Source organism: Telmatherina bonti (assembly GCF_933228915.1).
Source record: "Telmatherina bonti genome assembly, chromosome: 19".
NCBI lineage: Eukaryota > Metazoa > Chordata > Actinopteri > Atheriniformes > Telmatherinidae > Telmatherina > Telmatherina bonti.
The window spans coordinates 11,814,365-11,840,598 of record NC_136617.1 but is presented as its reverse complement, the minus strand read 5'-3'; the positions used below and the strand labels follow the sequence as shown (position 1 = coordinate 11,840,598).

The 26,234-nt window shown below is 36.6% G+C and overlaps 1 protein-coding gene across 1 annotated transcript in view; it reads right to left on the bottom strand.

Moving 5' to 3' along the window:
• Nucleotides 1-8,105: 8,105 nt before the first annotated feature.
• col14a1b (collagen, type XIV, alpha 1b) overlaps nucleotides 8,106-26,234 on the bottom strand; it is a gene marked incomplete at both ends in the record, with an annotated part of 235,584 nt that continues 217,455 nt past the window's right edge. The window contains 11 exons of the mRNA XM_079259296.1: nucleotides 8,106-8,392; nucleotides 12,098-12,253; nucleotides 12,436-12,513; nucleotides 13,325-13,513; nucleotides 14,727-14,793; nucleotides 16,084-16,119; nucleotides 18,578-18,649; nucleotides 20,255-20,308; nucleotides 20,640-20,693; nucleotides 21,216-21,269; nucleotides 21,360-21,455. Of these exons, the coding sequence (XP_079115422.1) occupies nucleotides 8,106-8,392; nucleotides 12,098-12,253; nucleotides 12,436-12,513; nucleotides 13,325-13,513; nucleotides 14,727-14,793; nucleotides 16,084-16,119; nucleotides 18,578-18,649; nucleotides 20,255-20,308; nucleotides 20,640-20,693; nucleotides 21,216-21,269; nucleotides 21,360-21,455 (1,143 nt within the window). The remainder of the gene's footprint in view (nucleotides 8,393-12,097; nucleotides 12,254-12,435; nucleotides 12,514-13,324; nucleotides 13,514-14,726; nucleotides 14,794-16,083; nucleotides 16,120-18,577; nucleotides 18,650-20,254; nucleotides 20,309-20,639; nucleotides 20,694-21,215; nucleotides 21,270-21,359; nucleotides 21,456-26,234) is intronic.

The following is a 26,234-nucleotide window of genomic DNA, read 5'->3' as shown; positions in this document are numbered from 1 at the left end:
AACAGGCGAGTAAATGTCAGTACAGAGACGTTTAGTTACTTCGCTCAACCTAAACCACAGGATGTGAACGAGGCTGTTCAGGTTTTATCTGCAGCCGCCGCGAAGGTTCAAGAGTTTCACAGCAAGTGTGAAACCAGCCAGATGCGTCTGACATTCACTGAAAACACCGTCTGTGTGATAAAAGAACATTTTCTTGCACTTTTTTTCTTTTTCATTGAACAATAATAAGAAGAATCTGTGTTTTGAAACCGATTGAAATGAGAGTTAATGATACGGTAAAATATTAATAATATAGTAACGTGAAATGTTCTATATAGCAAAGACTATAACACTGAAACACACCTAAACCAAGTGGTAAACATGGCCAGGCAGGTTTTCTTTTAATAAAAGCTGTTAAAGGGTTTAACACATTTTTTTTTCAACCCACTGAAGTCACCAACACTAAAACCCACAACATATTGACTCATAACTCCATCTGTTCGTGCTGAAACACACACGTTTGCTGCTTTGCTTGAGCTCATTCAAACGTGGTTTCACAGCTTCGGTCAGCGGTTTTAAACATTTTCTTTCCTTTTTTTTTTTTTTTTTTACTCACAAATTACTTTACTTTACTATCTTCACATCACAAAGTTTGTTCTCACATGAGGATTGAATTTTTCCTTTAGAAGTTAATCTTTTCCTCCCAGGAGATAACCGCCTAGTCTAACTGGTTGTTACCAGAAAAACACAAAATCATGAGTTTATCAAAGTGAGCTCAAAAACAAATAGTTAGGACCTTTTTTTAGGTGGTATTTATGCAACTGATAAAAACCTATAACTGTAAATTAAAACATGCAGGTGTTATTTTCAGTTCTCTTCCTGCCAATAGCATTAAAAAGAAAGGAATCTTTTTTTTTTTTAATTTTAATAGTTTTCATACAATTAAACCATAATCCTGAGAAAATTATGCTTCTTATACTAAGATGTGATATAAACATTTATTCTGCTTTGGACAGGTTTATTACAAAAGTATTTAAATATTCCAAGAGTGACTTAATAAAAGTATAAACTAGAAAAAATGAGGAAAAAAATAGAAAATGAAAGGAACATCTTTATGTTTTTATGTCTTTCTGCTGGTGAGAATAAAGAGATTTTTTTTTTTTTTTTAAAAAGCTGCTGACTTTTGTGTGTGTGTGTGTGTGTGTGTGTGTGTGTGTGGTCTTCTGGTTCTCCACGTCTCCCTCGGAGTGATGTGTGATCTATGCGGCTACGCTGTGGTGAACCATCACAAACCACAGGCGAGCCTGAACATGAACTCTGCGATGCTGCGACCTCAAGCAGAGACTGATGGTGTCGCCGTTGGCGCTGTTTCGCTGCTCCACACATCACATGTCAAATTAAAAGGACAGCGCAGAGAGAAGGCGAGGAGAGTTGCTTTGCCTGAGGAGAAAATAATACTATGAAGCGATTCTCCTTAAACTGTTTAACAGCATCCATGAATGTGTGATTTAATAATCAGACATTGGATGTAAATGGAAATTTAATGGAGCAGACAAAAAGCAGAGGTTCTCCACTGCTGTCTCATCTCTTCCCACTGATTCTTACTCTAATTAGTTCTCATTTGCTTTTAACTTCTTTAGACTTAAATTATCTCACAGTTTCCTCTTTAAAGTGTTTTTTTTTTTTTTTTTTTTAAAATAAAGTACTCACACTAAAGTTCTCTTTCGTCAATGTCTTGGACATCATTACTCCATCTGAGCCTGATGAGCTCGGTTCACTCTAAGTTTGAAGACAAGATCTCATGTAATTATTTTATATTTCAGATGATTTAAACTAGAAATGCAACCACACATGTCGTGGCCCAGATGCTGTCTGTAAGTTTGACCTAAACAAACACTGATGTACATAACAGAACTCATCAGAATGGACCTGATGAAGAAGTTAATATGAATATTAGGATCTACTTATCCATTTATTTATTTAGCCGTATCATTAGCAGATGCATGTTTACATGTATCAATTCATTTATTTGGACCCCATCTGATACAATTCTGTAAGTCTAAAAATAAAAGCCTCCTCAAATGTGCTTGGTGGATACTGACTGGACTAGAAATGAAATAGAAGCAGAAACCAGATAACGTATTGGATAATAAAACATATTAGAGAAAGAGCTGCAGGTTTTTGCTTGCCGACCCCGTATACCGTCTGGGAATCATATTTAGTAAACCACTGCCTTTAAGTAGTTTTTTTAAATTAAATATATGAACAGGAATCAGTGGTTATTTTATTGTCTCAGGAAACTTTCACACATGGAGAAAACTGCGTGAACAGGTTCCTTTCTCATTTTTGAACAATTTCCTTTAATCAAACTGAGATAATACTGTATATGGACGCCAATTTTCTCTGCATTCAATCCATCCTAGTTACACTCAGAGCCGTTGTGGGTAAAACGTATTGCTAGAATAGAATTTAAAATCCTTCTCCTTACATATAAAGCTCTCCACAACCAGGCACCACTATATATCAAAGACCTCATTGTTCCTTATATATTATATGTGTGTGTATATATATATACATATATATATATATATATATATATATATATATATATATATATATATATATATATATATATATATATATACCAAGTAGAGTACTTTGTTCGCAGACTGCAGGCTTACTTGTGGTTCCTAGAGTCTCAAAGAGCCGAGCAGGAGGCAGAGCCTTTGGTTATCAGGCCCCTCTCTTATGGAATAAGCTCCCAGTTAGTGTTAGGGAAGCAGACACCCTCCCCACCTTTAAGACTAGGCTGAAGACTTATCTTTTTGATAAGTCCTATAGCTAGGGATGGTTAGCATCCCTTAATTATGCTGCTATAGGTTTAGACTGCTGAGGGACATTTCCTGATACACTGAGCTTCTTTCTTTTTTTCTTTACCCCCCCCCCCAATAACAGTGTTGCATCATTAACATGTATGTCTCCTGTCTCAGCAGGTCTCCCTGGCCGGGAGTAGCAGTTCCTGTTGTCTGTTGTCTTTCTGTCCTCTTCCCCCCACACAGCAGAGGCAGATGGCTGCCTGTCCTGAGCCGGGTTCTGCCGGAGGTTTCCTTCCTGTTAAAAGGGAGTTTTTTCCTTCCCACTGTTACCAGTGAGCTTGCTCAGGATGGGAGGTTGAGTTGGACCCTCCAACTCAATCTGTTGGTTTCCTTATATAGGCTATTCTGAATTGGCTTTCATTATGTTTTCTTCTCTGTCTGTAAAGCGTCTTGAGATGGCATTGCCGTGATTTGACGCTATATAAATAAAGTTGAATTGAATTGCTCAGGGGACCACTACGGTTCACCTTCATTGCCATGAGAGTACTGGAACCTGGGACCTCCAGACCCGAGTCCACCTCTTCAACCACTACGACGCCACTCTGCAGGTGCGCTGACGGAGAGACTGTACTACATTTTGAACCCATAAGATTTCCAGTATACCATAACAGCCTTTCATAAACTCACTGGGGAAAAAAAAAAATGCAGCCATGACATTTCATTTTTCTCTTCATGCCTCTCCTGGGCCTCAAACAAAACACATATTGCACTTCTAGTCCTTAGAAACACTGCAGATTTAAAAAAAAAACAAAAACCTGACAAATGATTACATTTGAAGGTCAAACCAGTAAGTCCCAACATTTACACCCAGCGATTTCCTACATACTGAGCTGGATGTTTTGATGCAGGATGTTTCCGTGGAGACAGAGGCAAATAATAATTTAGTTTGCACTCTGTGGACGTGAGAGAATGAAACCATCATCTACCTCAAATCTCATTCATACCAAAAGTTACTTTGCAAAATACACACAACTAAATAGTCTAACAGGTTTTTCCTTCTGTTTTATTGTGTTTTCTAACATCTCACATCCATTTTCTTGCCATGTTTTATGTTGTTTTTGGGGCAGATGTTTCAGTTTTTCTGTGAGATATTAAGAACTTGTTACATTTTGTAAAATTAGGTTCTTTTTCCCCATTTCATTGCTGTTTTCTGCAATGTTTTATCCTTTCTTATTCTCTCTGATAAAAACGTGTTTTCATTTAATGCTTCTAAAAGTTCAATTTCACACCAATTTGGAAGGCTAATATAGCAGACAATAAAAAGTGGTCAGATAAATATCTGAAACCTTCCTCATTATATTATGTGTCATAGTTCAATACTGACTTCCTCATCAGTGCAATAAAAACGGAAGTGATTCAGAATGTGACTTCCTGAGGAAAGTCTGCTACACCAGAAGGTTGTGGGTTAGAAAGAAGTGAAAGTCTTGAAAGGTCAAAATGGTGTCAGAGAAAAATCTATAGATTTCAAAAGAGAAAAGGAAGCAATGTGGTTTAAGGACGATATGTTTAACCACTTAAAGCAGTCTGTGGTTTTACTCTTAAAGTCTGGCACAGCAGCAGCCTTTTTTAAAAAAAAAAAAAAATAAATAAAAATGATTATTTAAAGATTCCTCTGCTGTGAAGATAGAAAGTTGTACACACTGGGCTTTTTTAAAAAATTTTTTTTTTAAAGTTTTGCTTCCTTGTTTACCCGTCTAGTTATATTCAGAGCTACATAAGGTTGCTGGAGGACAGGAAAGATTTTTATCAGGGACTTATTCTAAGGAAATCATTGTCATACATTACACTGCTGCAATAACTGGAGAGACGGGAGATATAAAACATTTTTACATTAATAATCTGGATCATCAAGAACAACAAGTTCACAAGTATCCATTGAAAGATAAGTCGGTAAGTTTTGTGGCATTTCATGTGGTAGGAGGATTAAATGGTTGCCCTCCGAGAAGTTTTAGTTTACGGTCTAGTGATGGTGTTAAACTGGTTCCTTGATACCTCCATGTTGGGAGCTGTCTGGGCTGCTGGGGTCTATCGCATATGTATTCATACCCTTTCATTAAAGAATGAAAAAACAGCTGCCTGTGAAATGAGCTGAAATTGACTAAAGTAATAATAAAAATTTTATGAAAATCATTACATTATTTTCTAATTCTGGTTCAAAAAAATTTTTTTTTTTAAAAAAGCAAACAAATAAGATAATTTATTACATATTACATCACTCATAAACTAATATTTAGTTGAACAATCCTTTAATGTTTCTGCTACAGTCAGGTGTTTTCTGTTCCTCTCAGTCAGACTTCTGCACCTGTTGACAGGTATTTTGTCCCACTGTTCAACAGAAAAGTTTCTAATTTGTCCAGGACCAATTTGTTTGTTTTTTTCTTTCTTCAACTCAATTAAATGAAAAAACAGTGTCTTATCTTACTAAATTATATTTTTGCAAATTTTTAGTTATTGTTCCTTTTTTAAGTCTCCAGTTATTTGAGTGACTGTTGTGAATTCAGCCTTTTCTTTAATGAAAGGGGATGAATACATATGAGCACAACTGTACATCTTAGTTTCAGCTTGAAATGGCAAAAAATAACAGACTATTTTTGATGTGATTATAAACTCTACAGAAACCATCTTTATAGATTTCTGATGAAACTGCTCCCAATCCACAAACGTAATTTTAATTGATGTATTTTTGTCCAGATGGATACAAGTTTTGGTGGCAAGACGGCAAAAGTTCAACAGAATTATTAATGTACTTTAAATGTGAAGCATAAAATCAGCCTCCTTTCACTTCTGGCTTGACTCATGTTTTGTCATAACGAGATGAAACAGATATATTTAAATCGGTGCACTGTGTGCTTTCAGAAGAGGTGTTGTTTTACATGCATCGGGATTTATAATTTGTGTTGACGTATTGTTTAGTCTTTGTTTAAAGTCTTAACTGAGTCTGGTGGTCATATAAATGATTTTATCAGCTTTTAGCTGAGATTCTGGACTTTCTGTAAATATCAGAGTTCTACATTTACATTACTGACCCGACATCACACCAGTGAAGCTGAATGTTTAGTCCTGCACCTTCTGCACCTGGGGGCTTTGGGGTGCAAAAGGTTAATGTAACATACCTTGTAAGACTTTTTGTAGGAACGGATGGAAATGAGAGAAGCTAATTTTTTTCTTTATGAACACACTTCTGCATCCCGTATACATACAGTCCAACCTCTCTGTGTCTTACCTCTAAAATCACACCTTGGTTCCTACAACACATTCACTCCTGCTACAGTTAACTTTTTTTAAAAAAAATAAAATTGAGATCAACAAATCCCATATCTTTTCCTGAAACATTTAGGTTTGAGATTTATTAAGAGTAAGCTACTCTGTGCGTTTGGTTTTTAACATACTTAGTTGTTATTCGCATAGCAGGAACAATTATTACATTAAAATAGGCAGCTTTGACTCTTTAAATAATTTCAATCCCAGGTTTGGGTCAGGAGGTGAACTATAGATGAGCGAGACGCATCGGAGTCGGGCATCGTTCCTCCTGTTGGCAATTAATATATTAAATGCAGATAAATTGCAAACGTGGTCTGAGCATCATGAGCTGAAAGCAGAGGTGTGATAATGAGCCATGAGGCCCAGCCTTCCTGCAGGTTTCCAATCAGCTTCCAGCAGCTTGGAGCTCTGGATAGTTTCAATTCTCATCTTTTAGCAACCTGCTTAGTTCATCTTTAATTAGACCTCGCAGCTCGGTCACATCTCCAGCTGAGAGACGGAAACGTATTTTCCAATCGCCACACACACACACAAACGTACACATACACCGACAACGCTTGAACTTCAATTTTATTGTTCTGGAAAAAAAACAAAAAACAACACCAAGTAAAAAATAAATTACTTCTTTGAATTTGTTTTTAAACATCCTGGTCAGAGGCTGTCCTCATCGATCGGACGCCCAGGAAACTGACTCAACTCAGATGACGCTTGAAAAATTTCTGAACTGTGCTTCAAATTCTGGCTCATTTTATTCACTGAGAGTAAAAGACTTCCAGATCAGGAGTTCATGGTGGATCTTCAGCAGCTGAACTAATCTAATAACATAAATTAATCCGAAAACATTTTATCTTCAAACTGAGCGAGCTGTTGGGTTTCTTTCATCAAGTCAGTCTCGAGTTCCTGCATGGAGAGTTTTCTCTTGTTTAGGTTAATTATAAATGTTACACATTGAGACAGAATGTGTTGGAGACAAAAACAAATCAGGAACAGGAAAATGAAATACTTAAAAAAAAAAAAAATCACACAGCGAGAGACGGGTGTTTAAAAATGTAAACAACCTCTTTGCTGAAATATTTGTTGAGTTTGCCGTCTCCTTCACTGACTAATTCGTTGCCGCCAAGCTTGACAGATTCTGTTGACACAACTTAACAGAAGCAAAAAACATTTACACACACGTAATCTCTCTCCTGAAGTAAACCATCACTGTGTGGTTGTTATTCTTAGACTTTTATCAGCCTTCTGAAACACAGAGCATCATCAAATAGAGCTTAATACTGTAATAACTGCTCATACAAACAGAATATATGCAACTGTAAAATGTTTCTGTGGCTCTATGAGATCTCAAACTAATACAAACGGTAAATGGAGGAAAACAAAAACATGCAAAACTTAAATGATTGCTGTTACACTGTAAAAAAATGCCTGGTTGCAAAGTTTAGGAGCCTTCAGTATAAAAAAGATGGAGGCAAACGTGAAGAACATACCAAATTACACTGTTTTTAAGGAAAATGTATCTTTAGAAAATGTTCTTTTTATTTTAATCCCTTTTTTTAATGTGTTAATCATAAAAAAATGAAGGCTGAAGTGAAATATTTCAACAATAAACTGGCATTAAAGGATAAGAAGGATGGCAATGCTCAGCAGTTCACCATGACACCTTCTGGGACAATATTTTCTGAGAAAACAAAAGAGAAAAAACTATTAAAAAGTACTTATTAGACCATTACGAGGCACTTAAGCAACCAGGAGGGGTTGAAAAAACAATTTTCAAACAAAAACTAAATAATAAAACAACGTAAATCGGTTTCCTTGAAGTTAATTCAATAGCATAGGTGAGTTAAAATAGTCCCAAGCTCATACCCCATCCCGTTTCCTCTACAATGTTCGTAAGAAATCCTCTACATCAGGCACTTGTTGAGTAGTTCATAACGGCTCCATGCTGGCCGATCAGAAACAGCAAGTGGCCTGCTGCTCTCCAATCACCTCCTCTCAGTTAGTTAGTCCAGACAGTGTCTTCCCTCCTCTCCTTAGTCTCCTCTTCAATCCAACTTTCTCTCCTTCCTCCCCGACACTCCTGGAGCTTCTGTACACGCCAGGGGACCTCAGCTCGATGTCATCAAGTGTGGGGTCATCGGGCGACACGGGTTGGGGCGCTGGGTAGTTGGGTTGGTAGTATCGGTACGGGTCGTCCTCCTCGACCTCGCCATAGTTTTGGAAGACGCTGGGTGGAAGTTGGACTGAGGGGACAGCGCCGCCGTCAGTGTTATCTTCACCTTCTGTATTTCCAGCCAACCAGCACCCAGTCGGTCAGACAGGAGGAGAGTCAGCGAAAGCCCAAAACAAAGATGGCCGCCACCCGTCACCATAGGAAACATTGTTTTGGGACAGTTTGTTGGGTTTTTATTGGGTTAGCGGGAAGAGGGGGATTGGATAAAAAGGAAGGAGCAAGAGACATAGATAGACAAGGGTTACCAAGGGTTAACAAAGGTTAACTAGCCATTGTTACCAAGGTTACAAAGTGACTAAACTGAAAGCAGTTAGAAGAAAGTTCCAGACAGCTTTATGTTAAAAGTTAGCGTAAGCAAATACGTTTGAGTTTAACACAGCGAGTATTAGATCTGTTACCTTTTAGCTGACATTCAAATTGTCACAATTAAAATAAATTTAATGTTTTCAAGTATTATTAATATCAAATGTTTTTTTTTTTAATGCTAAATTATGTTAAAACGTGCATAATATAAACACAATTTTGGAGGTTTTAGTTGCTCTAAAAGAGGTGCATGGAGTTAAATTTACAGTATAAAGTCTGTGAAGTCTGCAGATTAAAAAAGAGGCACCGGGTGATCATAATCTAGAAGAAAAGTCAGGAAAGGATGATTGTGTCAGTGCAGGTTCATTTTATATCCATGAAAGATAATATTGAGCCAATTAAAATATACTTTTATTATTATCATTATTATAGTATCTTAAAAAACTATTTTTTTTATTGTAACACAAGCATTGAAAATACTTTTAGAATAAAACTAAATAGATTAACATCTCTGGAGTTACAGATGCAAACTGGGTAAATCAATTTACATATTTGTGAGATGTGTTAGGACAGGTTCCCTTGTCTTTTGGAGGGAGTTGGTTATGGAAATATGACTACTGTAAATAAAGAGACATTTATAAAATGAATTTGAGTAATTTATATGATTAAATAATAACAAAAAGTGTCAATAAAAGGCCAGAAATATGTGAAAATAACAGTATTTTTCCACAGTAATCTTAAAAACAGTCCAGAATTTCACAAAATGCAGTTTTCTAACAGGTATGAAGGTTGACAAAGTTAGCAAATACGCATGTTTTAATTAATTACAGCAGCTTTGTTTGCACACATGAACATGATACGCCGTATTAATGTGTGCTTGAGGCTAATTAACTAATGCACTGACACCATCTCCATCTTCTGTAATACTTAGCAGCTTCTGTATCAGTGAAAGCTATGAATCCTTACTGTTAATGCTTTGGGTGTTTGTGAACGTGGTTTAGTAGTCACTAAGACGCTGTGCTGCTTAGAAACGAACATCATAAAATCACAGGATGGAAGGGATACACAAACAGATGCACAGAAACAAACACAAAGACAGAAAAATGATTACAACATGCAGAAGTTACTCACAGAATACTCCCAGCAGGCTGCAAGTCGCACAGCGCCTTTTAGGCTGCTGTGTTACCTTTAACCTCAACACACATTAAACATGAACATAATCATGCATTTCATGGCTAATTATGACTCCTTCAGGGTTTTCTGTAGTTTAAATGTGTGCTGTTTTCTAAATGTGGTGAGAATTATCTTAGTGGTCTGCTAATACTCTGAATGCCCTGGAAGCATGCGCTGGTGTCTGCTTACTGACTGAAAAATTATTAAAATATAGTTCAAATGTGTAATTAATTAGTGTTGTATAGATCAGAAAACCCCCATGGAGCATATTTATTATCTGATTACATCCACACTCACCGTACCCGAGGGACTGAACACATCGGCTCAAATAAAAACACATTAAGATGCAGATTTCACTGGTCATGTGTTACTATGTGGTCTTACTTCACTGGTGTGTGAAGTATGACCATGCAGTGATGTACATACAGCAGTAGGGCACTCAAAAATGGCAAAACTAAGCTACGTAAGTTTTTCCACCCAGTCCATTAGACATCTTCTCATAATTTATGATTTCATTGCCAATTGCTCAGCGTTAGTCACTCAGTAATTTTAACTTTTGTTTTTATTTTTATATGATGACTCATTCCAAATTGGTGTTTTAAAAGCACATTTGACGGTTCTCTTAAGTAAGATATTGAATGGCATAAGTAGCGTTTTCTATATGCTGGATAAAATTAGTTAAAAGTTATTTTTTTTCATGTAATCTTTTATGATAGGTTCAAATCAGTAAATTAATACCCCCTCATCCTTCTAATAACATTGTGTTCCTGTCTTGACTAATTCTATCAATATTCCTTATAATTACATCCCAAAGTGTAAAAAAAAAAAAAAAAAAACAAATAAAAAAAATTAAAGTGTCATTTTGGGAAACATGAACATTTTTCCTAACATTTCAAAAAAGATAAAGAAAGAAATGTCTTAAAGTAAACATGGAAATGTAGCCAGTAGGTTGTTAGCTAAACATAGCTAAGTGTAGTATAGTTTTGCTTATTGATTAGCTTAGTTTGTTTAGCTTTGCTTAATTTAGCTTAGCTAACAAGAAAGCTAACTTAGTATGGAAGCACTAAAATAACAAACTAATATATCTATCCTGTTTTTTAGAACCTATGAGTAAAATGGATGTTTCCCTGTTTGAGAGGTGAAGCGTTAGCAGGCAACCTCATCTCTAAGTAGCTCTCATCAGCTTGAACAAATGTGTGACTACCTGTTTTAGCTTACGGCTACAATGTGACAGCAGAGCTCAAATGTCTAAAAGTTTGATATGGCCTTTTGGTTTTGTTTCCACTGTTCTTGGTTTTTTATCTTACATGGGAACAGTTTGTGGAGGAAGTAATACCTGTTCAACGAATAACTTAAACACAGCTAGCCACCATAAATACCTCTCTGTGATACTGAGGGAAGCCACTAGTTTCTTCCATGACTTCTGTGCAGATAGAAGTTTTATTTGTATAGAACATCAAACATTGTGCAGGAAGTTTAATTTTAAATAATTACAAGGAGTTTGTCTTGTACTTGTGAGAAGCCAAGTAATTATTTTAGAAGGATATCTAAAAAAAAACAAAACTGTTCCATGAGATGTCTAATGTTTTGGGTGCCATGAACGAACATCATAAAACTAAGACTGAAGTATCTTGTTTGTCTTAGAGTTGATGCTTTATTTGTGGCACTGTGCTGTTTGGATGTTTGCTATTGTATCTCATCCAAAACAAGCCAAGTCTGTCATGTGATGCTTAAAATAGCTTAAAATAAGAAAAATTACACACTTTGAAGACAAATATCTTGAGTGTTTCAGAGATGCAACTTAAATACACACATGCAGGCTGAAAAAGCAAAAATCTGTATCTTAACTGTGAGTGTATTTCAAAGAGTTGAATGCAGCCGTTTGAAATACACCGAGTGTGGGATGAAATGACTTCAATGGCATGCGGTCTGTTTAACTCAGTGGCAGCTTTATAACATGAAAAGCAGCCGAATGAATTAAACAGTTCACCTGATGACCCTCGATTAAAAAGACACAAGTTGTATTGACATGCTTTCATGCTCTTTATATTATCAACACGTTTAAATGTGCATACTTATATAAAACGAGCTGAATTTCTGCTTTATTGCTATTTTAAGGTTCAAAGTATCTGATACTACAGCTGCCAATTTGGGCTGTAATTACGCAGTAATTGAGATGAAGGCTGGTGTTCACTAATAATCCATCCAAAAAAAAAAAACTTGAAGAAACTTTGGAATCAAGATTTTTTTTTCTTGTTACTACTTGGACGCTACATACCTCCAACATTGTAACCCACACAAGAGTTCTGGTCGCAGTATCCTGGAGGCCCTGGAGGGCCAACTGGTCCAGGAACCCCAGGCCGACCAGGAGACCCAGGAGTTCCAGGTCGCCCTGATGGACCCTGGCTGCCAGGTCTGCCCTGTCCCTGGGCACCTGGACAATAAGACAAAGATTTTAGTGTACACAAATACTAATCCAATACTAATTAATAATAATACTAATAGTAATTAAGCATTTTCATTGTTAGAAATCTAAATAAATAATCAAATAAATCAATAAATTGTCTGAGAGCTTCTTAAAAATGTCATGGTCTTATTTGGATTTATTTTATTTACCAGGAGGTCCTGGGGGTCCTCTGGGGCCTTGGACACCAACCCCTGCAGATCCCTTCTCACCCTTCTCTCCTGGTTGACCTGAACACACACACACAACCAGTGCTGAGAAATGCTGTCATTTCTAAAATTAACTATTTAAAAAATATTTTAATATTTATATATCAACTTATATGTCAACTCAGATTCTCTCAGTTGATGTATAAATAAATATATATAAAAAACATATATATAAAATTTAATTATTTCTTTTTTTAAAGACAAATCTTAAGCCTTTCATTACAGTGAAAAGCTATTTAAAAGCTGTTTTGTAGTATATGATTGGGTAAACACGGTGTATGTGTAAATATACATGTATAAATACAGGGATAGAAAGTGAAGAGCTGAGTTTTCTGTTGCAGAATGATAAAAATAAAATAGATAAAAAGTAAAATGGGATTAAGAAATAAAAGAACATTCCTGTGTGCTTATAGAAGTAAAATACATTATGGAAAAAAATGATGCATTGAAAGGGCTAATTGAAACTTTCTATAAGTTTGTGTAATAATTTGTTCTGCTTTTTTCTCGGCAGCAGTGTTGTTTTAAATTGCGTAGGAACACATTTTGCACCATGAGGCGAGGTGCATGTGTTCCTCCCTTACAAATGACATGAATCTTAATTATGTGATTCTTTTAGGTACCTTTTTTCCCCCAATAATTTATAAATCTATACTGTAATAATTTCTTTTGAGAGGCTGCACCACAAATAAATACATATCTTAAAATGTCAAGCATGGCTGTTTTTCTGATTCTTTCCCACAGAGTGGATGCAACACTGGTTTTCACAGCTCATTGTGGTTTGTACAGGCCATAGACCACGTTCTTCCTCTGAGAGTCTGTTAGATGGCGTTACCTCTCTCTCCGGGGTTCCCATTCTGCCCGTTCTGTCCTGGGATTCCTGGTCTTCCTGGTGGTCCCTGTTCTCCTTGGGGTCCAGGGGCTCCTTGACGTCCAGGCTCACCTGGGGGTCCAGGTACCGTGCGGATGGACACTGGTGGACTGGGGACGTGGTTCAGGATGGAGTTGTAGTGTGCCATGTGGCCTATAAACAAACAAGCAAACAAAAAACCCAGAAATTTAATCGTTTTTCAGAATTTTAACCATCATCAGATACAACCTAAACATCACATCTCAAACTGAACATACTCACAACACTAAAAGATAATAAAGACAAATCATCATGACCACTCCAAATAAGGTGAAATGACATAAAAACAAGAAATCAAAATGTAACGGATGAGAGAGAAACAAGCATCTCTAAAGACCAGGACAACCAGATGGAGGGATGCTGCAGATGTGATCAGACATCTGCAGCATGTGTTGTTGTTAGTGAATAAGAAAGGGTATTGATAACACAGAATAGACATAAACTAGCTTGGACATCTTGATGAAAAATAAAACAAATACGGCATTCTATTTTTTTTCTATTTAACCTTTATTTAACCAGAAAGAGCATCTCTGTGATTAAAATCCAAGAGTGTCGTCACCAAAGCAGCAGTAGAACAGTTAAAAAAAACTTTACAAGTACAAAGAAACAAGCATTCAAACTAGCTCAGGTTTTAAATCAAAGTTAACAGCAAATAATAATAAAACAAAAGATAATTCTGCCTCCAAATCATCTAAAGTTTGTTTAGTCTCCAATGAGACAAAGTCATGAAGTTTCAACACATGACAGATGACAGAATCGTAAAGTTATAGATTTTATTTTGGCATCATTTGTCAGGGTAACACACAATGCGTGTGTGGGTAACGTCTGTGTTTTTAAATGTTTTTAATTTTTTAAAGTTAAGCACTTTGATATGCTTTTGTATGAAAAGTGCGATACAAATAAAGTTTGATTTGATTTGATATAAGCAAAGTCCAATCTCAGTCCGCACACTTGAGACTAAAAATAATAAAAAACTTCTGCAGATAAAGACTGTAAAGTTCTGAACTCTGGAGAGGAGTTGGGTGTTAGGAAGGAGGCTGATCAAGATCAAATTTGTGAGTGAGAATAATCCTCTTCACGGACAAAGACGACCATCCAACATTTATATAAAATAAACAATGACGCGCAAGTGGTCTGAAATTTCTGATGAACCTCAAAGCTCCATGAATCATAATATGTCGAGCATGTAGACTTGCAGATTGGCCATGCATGTCATGTTCCCAGTAACAATGCATCAACAAGCTGATTTATCCCATTCACACCCTTCAAAACATCCTGAAACTCAGCAAATCACAGTTAAACACATGCAGTAAGTGTTGCAACTCACTTTGGATCAGCTGCTCACAAACCTGCCTGGCGATGGCCTGAACTGATGCCGTCGACTGGAGGTCGCCCTGGAAACACAAAGAACGGTTAATCTCAAGTCAGGTGGGATTTTTAGACCTGCCAGATGTCGTTTTATGCCTCCACAGCTGTAAAAATGTCAACATTTCTCCAGTTTATGAGGTCTGCATTACATTCAAACTGGTTTATGTTCTTCCTCCATCATGCAGGATTCATTTGCACATATATGCAAATATTTGTCCCTGAAGGAGAATGTTCATTTTTCTCTCTAAATAGAAAAGCATCTTATGCTAGCAGGTGATCTACACAGAAACAACATTTATTCATTTAATTAAGCTGAATCTTTTCGCTTAAATACTCATTTTGTTTTCTCCGGTGTTACCAGGGAGCCTTGAATAAAATACCAGTGAGGAAGGAAGTTTTCCAGGACTCCTCATTAAAAATACTGTCAAAAAGCAAACATATAAGCTATATTTTAATTAGCCTTTTTACTTCTTTATCCTAAACAGATGTCTCATTTCTATGATTTGGTGTAAAATTAAATTTGAAAAATAAAAAAACAAAACAAAACAAAAACATCCGGTGTTCCCATGATCATTTTACAAGCTCAACATAGAACTTAATGATGACTTCATTCTGGATGAATTTAAACTAAATAATAATGAACATATATCTGTTGTTTACTGGAATATGTGGGATGTAATAATGGTGACAGACGGAGGATATTTCATCAGAAGAGATTTGTGGTGTGGTGTGTTAATGCTGCAAACCCTGCAAACTGCTGCTGCGGCATCTTTAGATGTATGAAAAGTAGGAATTGTAGAATTTCAGGGACACTTTAGAAGATATTCATGCATCTTTATTTAGTTTAGTTTCAACAAAGTGGATTTTTTTTTTTTCTTTGAGAAGATGCTGAAAACAGATCAAAACCCCAACTGGCAGGATGTGACAATAAATTCATAGACTACAAAATGAAACTAGATACATATCTCTCATATATATATATATATCTATATATATATATCTATATATATATATATATAGATATATATATAAAAACAATGTATGTAAGAAAGGTCTTCATAAAGTATTTTTTGTGCCTCTATCTAGTTACATAAATAAAAAAAACAACAACAAGACACAGTCGTCTTGTTCGCCTGATGTTTTGTTTCACAAGCTGTAAAGGTGTAACATGCATTTATTAATATGTAAGCTTAAATTAAATTCCATCCAATTTATATCTAATCCCAACCATGAGTTTTTACGTCTAATCAGTCTGTATATAGGAGATAAAACAGGGTGGGGGAGGGTATATTTCCGGAAGGAAGGCGGTGACTCACCCGTTCACCTTTCTCCCCCCTGCTTCCAGGAGGACCCTGCGGACAAGAGATGATGGAAAGCAGAAAAAAAATGTAACATTTAACTTAAAGAGAAACAAGCTTGTCAGAGCAGATTATTAGATGTGTTTTGGGAAGTGTGTGGAATTTCCCCCTTCAAGCTTTTTTTTTTTTTGTTTAAAGAGAAGTAATCAAAACAAAATATTAAAGAAAAAGTAAACATATAAACTATATTCCCACCACATTTAGAGAAAATCCAAACATAAAACACAAACGACGATAAAACGATCCAGAATTAAATCTTTAGTGGTGACAAAACCTCAGCTTATTAAATAACAACCTTTTATAAACAGTCATTAGTGAAATCTTATGAACTGTTTATTTTCCTCCACTAGGTCCTCATTAAGACCTGAAACTGACAATAGTGTTAATTAGCTGATAAGTGGTGTCTGCCGTCCACCCACACAGCAACAATTACAAGCTTCATAACATTTTATCAGAGCGATGCGACGCAGTTCATCAGCTGCTTGTATCACCTCCCACAGTCTCATCTCTTCACTGGAGACAAAACGGTATTTATCTCACTCAACGGGAGAAAATGCCAAAGCAAACAGTCATCACATGCTGAGATAAAATGTCACAAACACAAGATCTGCTAAAGTGGAAAACAATATTGTAAACAGATAGAATATATTTTTTACGCTACAGCCTCACTGTCTCACACGGTAATGGAGGCAGAGCTGCATCTGTTTATCAGTTTCTTCAAGAGACCAAAGCAACATGCAGAGAGGACGATTTCCCAGAGAAATAATAACCACAGCTCGTTGCAAATACGTCCAGCAGAGATTTCTTTGTTTTTAAAGTAAAAGATTCAATTCTTTGGTGTTATACCTCTGAATCTGCAGCTTTTTCTTTCTAAGTTCACATTTAAATAGTATAATAAAACTAAAAGCCTTGTAGCAGTTAGTATAATAACATTAATTGCAAAAAGGTTACTTTAAAGGTCCCTGTATCTGGTTTAATCATTTATTTGTTTAAAAACAATAAAAGAATGATGATAAACGCATCTTTAGAGAATTTATTGAAGCAGGGATGAGAATAATGAGGCCGACAAGATTTTGTTGTGGATAAATTTCACATAAATTTGAAACTTAAACAATTACTTGTTTGTTAAAAAAAAAAGAGTTGAAAAGGAATACTGACTGAATGTTCTTATTCAGGCAGGACAGAATGTGTTAAGCTGTCTAAAGGCCAATTTGTTTTTTTTTTTTAACATGCATACACAGGTACGTCCTTTTTACACGTTAATGCTTTTGGCTACTTTGTGATGTTGTGGTTGTGAGCAGTAAATCCACAAGAGGGCAGTAGAGAGTACAGCATTCTGAGTCAGGTTTAGTTAATACGGTGGCCTGGAAGTTTCACAACAATACAAAAGTCACAATAAATACAAAAACCACAACACACATCACACAGTACAAGCTGCTCTGTTGTTTTATTATTTTTTGTTACAATTGAATGCTTACGCCTTTTTTTCTTTTGCATTTCGGAATTTAAACCTCACATAATCAACAAGCGGGACATTTTGGGAAAAAGCTCAAGAAGCCCATAAAAAAAAATAAAAAAAAATAAAAAAAAACCCCAACTAATGGTAAATAATGTTTATTAATTTCGGCATGCTCTTTTATAAATGTTGCTAACTGTAACATGTAAATAAAGAATTTATGCCTGTTAGAGGCATTCATGTCTTGTGCCGTAACTTTCGCTGATGCCTCCCTTGTGTGGTGTAAGTTCAGAGTAGAAAGAAAGAAAAATGTAGTGCAACTTTTGCATTTTGAATGCACTTTTGCATTCATGTCATGGTTATTTTGCATTCCTGCTACACTTCTGGGCCACCGTACAAGAGTAAACATGATGATGGTGGAGGAGATCATGATGCGCATTAACAGTAAGAGACATAAAACGAGGCAGCACGGTGATGAAGGTGGTCTGTCCAGCCCTTAAACACAACATGGCTTCTTTGTTCTTCTAACGGGCTGCACATCAGCTACACTGCTCAACACTGCCCTCTGCTGTTACCGGTGGAACTACATTTGTTCTAAAAATGGAAAAAAAAAAAAAGCTCTTTCCTTTCCACAAAGTGGCCTCATCTGCTGTTTCCCAGGTGTCAACAAGAATACATGTCACGTCGTCAAACAGTTCAGTGTGTGTCAGACAAGCCAGACGTGTGTCAAACTGGACAGTTACTCCAGCTGACAGACACTTTGGTCACCTCACTGCGATCTCTGCGTTCAGCTGACAGACTGTTCAGCCTGATTGACAGCACGTCCCGCTGCCTACTGGATGTTTACAGAGTCCACATGTTTTTATTTTTTCCAGCAGTGGTTGTTTGAAAGGTGATGAGAAACAAACACAACAAGGTCTCCTTTATAATGGTGTGGGAGACGAATAACAAGGTTAATGAGGAGAGACAGCTGTGCTGTGTTGTCTCCTGACTCACCGGCGGTCCCAGTAACCCCTGTTTTCCTGGAGGGCCTGAATTTCCTGGAGAACCTGGAGCTCCTGGAGTTCCCTGAATGGACAAAACAAAACAATTTGGTTAAACTCTGGAACTACAGATTCTATAATCTTGCTTCATAAAGGTAATTTAGATGCATGCTTATTTTGCAGGATGTGTTTTCTTGTGGATAGAAGCTTTTCAGTCTTTCAGCAGATCCATTTCTTGGGTTTGTTTAATTTCTTTTTTCTCAGCAGACTCTAAATAACCTTACAAAAACATCTGGAGACCATATCATTTGAAACAGGCAGGTGTAAATAGTAGTTTTTCAGTCTCGCATAGGGAAAGTCGACTCGTTCTACACCGTAAATTATTGACAAGTAACCAGGTCCAACCAATCCTGACGCTACCTGGAGCTCTTATAAGTTCATGAAGGAGCATTTACAAACCAAGGGAAGAAGCAGCCAGCTTCCCTGGTGGGACCTGTTAGCTTTCGTGTCTTGACTTTGTAGGTAATAATACTGAGAAGTTATCCTTAGTCCAGCCATTGTGCAGGTGTGATCAGCTGCAGTTGTAAAAGCTGGAGCCACGGAGAAGTTAGGAGGAATGATGAGGAAAGATGAGGAGCCACCATAACTCTGCTCATCATGTTTAAACACTCCTTCATAATGCTGCTCATTCAGAACAAGATAACGATGTCAATACTAGAAAGACGATCTGATCCGAATGTCTGATGCAAGAATCACTGACAGCTTGACCTTGTTGGATTCATGTGTTGGATTCATCTAATAAAATCGTGAACGCAGGAGGAATGGACCACATTTGAAAGCCAAATCCTTTCCTGATCTGTTCATTTAATGCTAGGGTCAAATTTCCATCTTTCCATTGTCTTAACCCTTTGGTCCCCTTGAATGGGTCATTGGGCGAGAGGCAGGGTACACCCTGGACAGGTCACCAGTCCATCACAGGGCCAACACAGAGGAACAAACGACCATTCACGCTCAAACTTACTTCTTGGGATAATCTAGGGCAGGGGTATTGAACTCCAGTCCTCGAGGGGCCGGTATACGGCAGGTTTTTGTCGTGTCCCTGCACCATCACCGCTGATTCAAATCAAATGGATCCAACAGATTCTTGTTTACCTATTAATGAATTTTGGTCAGGAGTGTTGGAGTGTGAACACAACAAAAGGATAGTGGCCCCCCGAGGCCATCTTTGATTTGACTTTGATTTGATTTGAGGACTGGAGTTTGACTCCTGTGATCTAGGGTGACTAAGTAACCTAACATGCATGTCTTTGGACGGTGGTAAGAAGCTGGAGTGCCCAGAGAAAACCCACGCACATGAAGAGAACATGCTAACTTCACACAGAAAGGCCACTGTTGGCCAAACCAGCAACCTTCTTGCCTTGAGGCCACAGTGCAATGCAGCCCAGATCAAATTTCTTTCCCTCCTTTATTAGGATGGAAGTTCAGCCATCTTAAACATCTGCATTCTCAAAGCAACACTGAACATCTGCACATTGTGCTGCTGATATAAATAAGGTGGTCTCTGAGAATTCCTCCTTGTTTTCAGCATTTTAAGCCATAATTCTCTTCTGCAGCTGCTGTGTGTCTTCTGTTCCCACGTCTCCTTGAAGAAAACTCAGATGTGACTTATAAATAAATCATATTGACTTACCATTGGTCCAGGGGGACCCTGTCTGCCTTGTGGGCCATCTTTGCCTTCAAGACCCTGTTAAGGTGAAACCCAGCATGTTCAGAACGGTGAATCAGCTTGTGGCTTTTCTCCACACAAGTTTTGCAGATATTTGTGCATTCTGCAGTTATTTGATTGATTTAATATATGTTACTTTGTCTTTAAATTTAGTCTTAAATATTAAGGATATAAACTTTAAAATATGTTCACTTAAATATATAAAACTTCAAAATAAAGATTGACTAACATGAAGAATTCTGGTTGCAAATTTCTTAGGACTTTACTGCTGCTTATGTATCTATACGAGATATTTATTGCCGTTACATTTCCAGTATTTTCAGTGTTTGATGTTTCAGTCGAGACTCACTCTGGGTCCTGGAGGTCCCTCTCGTCCCTGAGCTCCACCTCTTCCAGGAACCCCCTGAAACACGAGCAGAGATCAAACTAAACTCCAAATCTTTACAATTTAACAGATTACACAGCCAGTTTAAGATTTTAAACTCCTGAAAAAGGAAAGGACATCTTTAATACTTTTAGCCTTTTCTGCACTTAAATGACACCAGACTTTGCTTTTTTCCACTCAGTATTGAAGCTGGATTTAGTGCAAAACTACAGAAGAGGAATTGATCTTTGGCAGCAGAAGTAATTCTTTTTAAGCAAAAACAAGACAAAAGTATCAACCTGTGAATTATTTCCTGGCTAAAATTCTCAAAAAGACAGGGAAAATGAAAACATACACCAAAATAAAACAAAAGCAGCTGAAAATCTAAATCGTATTTAAGTTTGGGAGCGTTATGAGCGGCTGTAAGTTATTGTAGGTGTTTGACAGATGGTAATAACCAAGAAAAGTTTAGAAAAACATAAATTAAAGGCTAAAAATGTAGAATTCTTTCATTGTTTGTTCATATTTATAATCCCAGAAACTCAGTGCTGCTGTGAGTACCTGTGGTCCCTGCTGTCCGATGTCACCTTTCTGTCCCCGCTCACCCTGAGCCCCCTGCACGTGAAGGAATGAATAAAGTTTGAGCTGAAGAACTTTGATGACAATGACATTTAGAAGCTGAAGACATAAAACTTTGTGTCCTACCGGGGGTCCAATAATGGAGCGTCCACTGGGTCCTTGTGGTCCAGGGGGTCCCTGAGGTCCAGGTACACCAGTGTCTCCAACAGGACCAGAGGGACCCTGAAGAGAAACAGAGAGAGGGAGAAAAAAAGATATACGTCAACCAAAGAAGCCTGATGAAAGGACTTATCTTATGTGGTCCAGTTTCCTCCAACATGCAGTGATGATGGGTTAAACCTGAGGACAGCAAACCAACAGCACCAAAACCAGAAGCAATCCAGCTGCTGGGTGAAAGATGACAGAAAACCAGACTTACAACTTAAAACTTCTACATTTGAAAGTTACGTGTTATAACATTAGTCTGAGAAACTAAAATGAGGTGTAGTGAGGTTTCATAATATGATATGATCATAGTAATGTCTATAAGACATATAGACTATAAGACATATAGATAGATACTTTAATCATCCCCATGGAGGAAATTCCCAGTGGAAATTCAGTATATCTCTTATACAGTACTAGTCAGAGGTTTGGAAACACTTTCCCGTTCAATCCAATAGGAAAGTGTCCAAACTTTTGACTGGTAGTGTACTTTTTAAAAAGATTATACTTAATTTTATTCTTTCAATTAATTTTACTCTGTCTCTTATTTACACTGTTGTGTAAATCAGTATACCTCTTTACTGTCGAGTTATCAAAAAGAAAAGTAAAGAAACACTTAAAAAATCCAAATAATGAATCATGTTTGCAGCCCTGCACTAATAAAAATACACTGTTGCATTAAAAGCCTCTGACCTGCATCTTGTGTGTTAGATCAAGATCAAATCTATTTTTTATACCAGATGAATTTACTTTAATCAAAAATCTACAAATCTGATTAGAGTTTCCTCTTTGTTGCATGGACAACATCAAATCTTCCTCACTGATCTGCGAAGCTCTGATGGTTTTATTCCCTGAAAGATTTTCTTTTGGAAAATAATGGCGGTAAAAACATCTCAGAGTTGTCTCTATCATGATGGTGTCCTGGTATGGTATGGTGTTCTGGTGTGTTTAAAGGTTTGGTCAGTTTATCGCCATAGTAACAAGAAATCTTCATTGTTTCCATGTGTGGACAAATGGACAAAAAACTTCCTGATGATCAGGACAGGATGAGTTGCAAGTGTCTCATGTCAACATCATGACAGATCTATTGTGAATATTTGATAAAAACAAACGACTCATCATTTTTCCTTTCATTTATACTGTAAAGCCCTTTAACAGCTGCTACACCTGAACAAAGAGCTGGTCATTAAAACATTTAGAGCATAAAAGCAACATAAAGCACATAAAAGAAATGTTCCCATTAGCAACAGAATCGCTACTGTAATAATCATAACAAGAACCATTGAGCGGTGATGATTATCAGTGAAATATAAGGCGCCTCTACAGTTTCACAACATCTACAGAATTATGAGGAAATTTTCTGTAATCCAGCTGCTACAGATGAAAAGTTAAACCATATTCTAATGTTCTCTTTCTCCTTTTCTGATCTTTGTGAGAGCGCTTGGGAAGTTGCTGATGTATGAACGGCACTTAAGATGCACCCATAACTCACCCCCTCCCTTTTGCGAAGTACACAGTCAGGTTTCATCCAGGTAAATAAAATAATGACAGTGGAGGAGGGGGGAGGGTGTTGGTAAAATTTTTCTGCACTGATTCACTTCTGAGCTCTCTTTTGTGGACGTCTCCCAGTGTCGCCTCTTGCAGCATGTTGCGCCCTAAGCAGTCGCCAACATGGCTCTGAAATATCTGTATTGAGAAGCGCTCTGCACAACACATTTGTAGAAAAGATCAAACATTTTTAAACCCGTTTTTACACCACAAATAATTGTTAAGCCATCTACACCTCATATTTATCCATATAATGTGATGTGTATGTTGATTCGTGTATGTAAAGTGCCCTGTGACAACATTGTTGTGAAGTGGCGCAACAATTCAATTCAAGCTGAATTGAATTGAAATGTTATACAATCTTTTTCCCTAATTTTTTTCTTTTGTAATTCTATCAATTTTGCTGTAGTTCCAACAGAGTTTAGCAATGCAATCTAATGACCTGACCAATCAATGCAAGATAAACAACACATTTCATATAACATATAACAATTTAATTAAATCTTTTCCATATATTTTTTTTTTTTTGGGAAAAAGTTTTTACTGGCCCAACTAATGACTGATCAAAAAACTTTCCATTACGGTGATGACACGTGGGTCGCGCGTACTTATGTCTTCCTGCCACAACTTCCTCTGTACCTCATACTGAAACCAGAAGAGAAACAGACACTGAAGTGTATCTCCTTCTTGGTCTTAAGATGTCTTCAGAGAATTACAAGACGCCAGATTTGACTTCAGCTGCGCGATACAACAGAGATGTTTGGGAGGATGAGGAGGAGAAAGAGAAGACAGGTGGTGTTTACAGTAATGTTGTCATTTTTACTGGCAGTCTGACTGGTCCAGCACGCCACGGAGGTAAATATCTGCTGGATATACGAGTGAATATTTAACATATTTAATCTGTTAAATATTCAGGATCCAACGCTTTTAGCAGCATGACAATATTTCAGGATTTTGTCGACAAGTTTACATCCGTATGTGTAGCTAAGTATGAAGACAAAAACAGAAATATTATTTGTACAGATGGAAACAAGTTGTGGACTCATTTCATGATGTAAAACAACTTTTAAAATACTGAGAAGTCAAGCTTAAAATCACCTTTATGACTTAAAGAAAAAGAATAAAAACTTTTGTTTAAAAGCTTAAAATTATTGTGAACTTATTTGTTTGTTTTTTTTAAATTTCTTTCTTTAATTTCTTTTTAAAAATGAAAATAAAATATTTTATTTTTATATTTTTGATCTAATTTATTTTGTTCTTTCTTTTCTCTCTAATCTTTTATTTTAAGTTTTAATGGTTAACTAACAGAAATAACATTCCTCTCTTTCCATGTGAAACAGTGTTGAACATGGCTTTAACTTTGTCTTCCAAGATCCAGAAAATGTGGACATTCGGATCTCAAACTTGTCCTCGGACTTGTCTTTGCAGGGACGGACACTGACCAGCATCTTCCAGCTGTCAAAAAAGCCCCGTTCAGACCTGCTCCAGTGATCCTGGGTCTCCTATGTCTCCTGCTGTTAGCGGGCATCAGTGTCCTGTTTAAACTGTGTAAGATGCTGCATTTTAAGGGTCAGTTTGCGAAAAACTAAAAGGTGAAAGGCTTTTCATACACTTGTTTATATTATGTATTTTTATTCAGATGTTGCAGCAGCTTTAAAAGAAAAACAGCTCCTATCCAGGCTTGAAGAGACGACAAGACAGAGTTCTAAAAACCTGAGCAGCAACTTCTGCCGATTTGGGGAAGAGAACCAGACAGACGAGGGGAAAACAGGTGAGAAATACTTAAAAAAAAATCCTGTCAAATACTAATATGCAAACATTATAGCTGACAAAACACCTCTGTCTGAAGAATGGCAGAAGATTGAATGTAACTGCTACTACATGTCCACTGAGAAGAAAAACTGGACCGAGAGCAAGAAAGACTGTGAGAGAAGAGGAGCAACTCTTGTGATGATACAGAGCAGAAATAAACATGTGAGGAGGAAACAGATTTTTTTCAAAGTTATTTTGTGTTGAAGAAACATGCAGCAAATATTAGATAAAAAAAAAGAATACGTTTTCATGTAAATCTGTACATGTTGTTAAATGAGTATTCTACTTTCCAGTAATCTGAGAATTATTATTAAAAGTTGTGTGATTTGTGAAAATATGATAAAATAAAAAATATGACTTTAAAGATAATTAATTTCTTTGCATAATTACAAAGGAACTTGTCAGTAAGCTGATTAAACGTGAGGATAATGAAGATTTCTGGACTGGTCTGGAAGCCACAAGAAAGGACTGGGAGACAAAATGGCAATGGGCAGATGGATCGAAACCAATATATCTGTAAGAAAACTTAGAGTATTTTTGTTGTTAAATTAAAGTCCTTGTTTATATTTAACAAGAGAAAGAAATGACGGAAAACTAAAGAAAAATCCATTAAAATAGACTTCCAGTTAAAGTTGTAAACTTGTTTACCAGGTATGGGGAGATGAAGCAAAACAAAAATATTTAAGAAAATCTTTTAGTTTTTGCTACTAAATTAAACTTATTTTCAACAGCAGAATGAAAAAAAGACTAACAAATGACATGACAAATGTAATTTAAAAAAGACCAACTCTGGCTTTCTTTTATAGCTTCTAAATAAGAAGAACATTTATATTTATATTTATATTTATATAGGTCATCTATGATTTTGTTTAGATCTTTAAGTGTCTCTGAAATCTCTGCAGTTCTATTTTATTGCTTTTATCAACAGTATGTTGCTTGCTCAACAGGGCCTGGAACATTGATGTTCTTGCAAATCCTGAAGATGACTCCAAAGCATACATCAATCCACGTGGATGGTGGAATCTCACCAAAAATGGCTCAAAATACTGGATCTGTGAGAGGAAGCCATGTTAAAGTCCCTAACAAAGTTGTACCATCCATCTGTCTCCAGTTTTTGGTTATGAATCTTGGCGGGTCCTGTCTCTGTTTAATTTCCTTTAAATACTTTATTTCTATCCCCACCGAGATCCATCTAATAAAAACAAAACTACATAAAAGACAGGACTAAATATTCCCTGGAAAGTGTGTAAAAGCCCCAAAAGGCTTTTAACAGATCCATGTAGCATGACTTTAGTGCATTTATGTGTCTCCGAGAGATGGAAGTTAAAGTAATAGACAGTCCAGAAGGAAAATATGCAAGCAATGTATCAGACTGTGTATAGAAGAAATGAATCTTGTATCTTATAAATGTTTTATATTAATGCTCGATGTATTGTA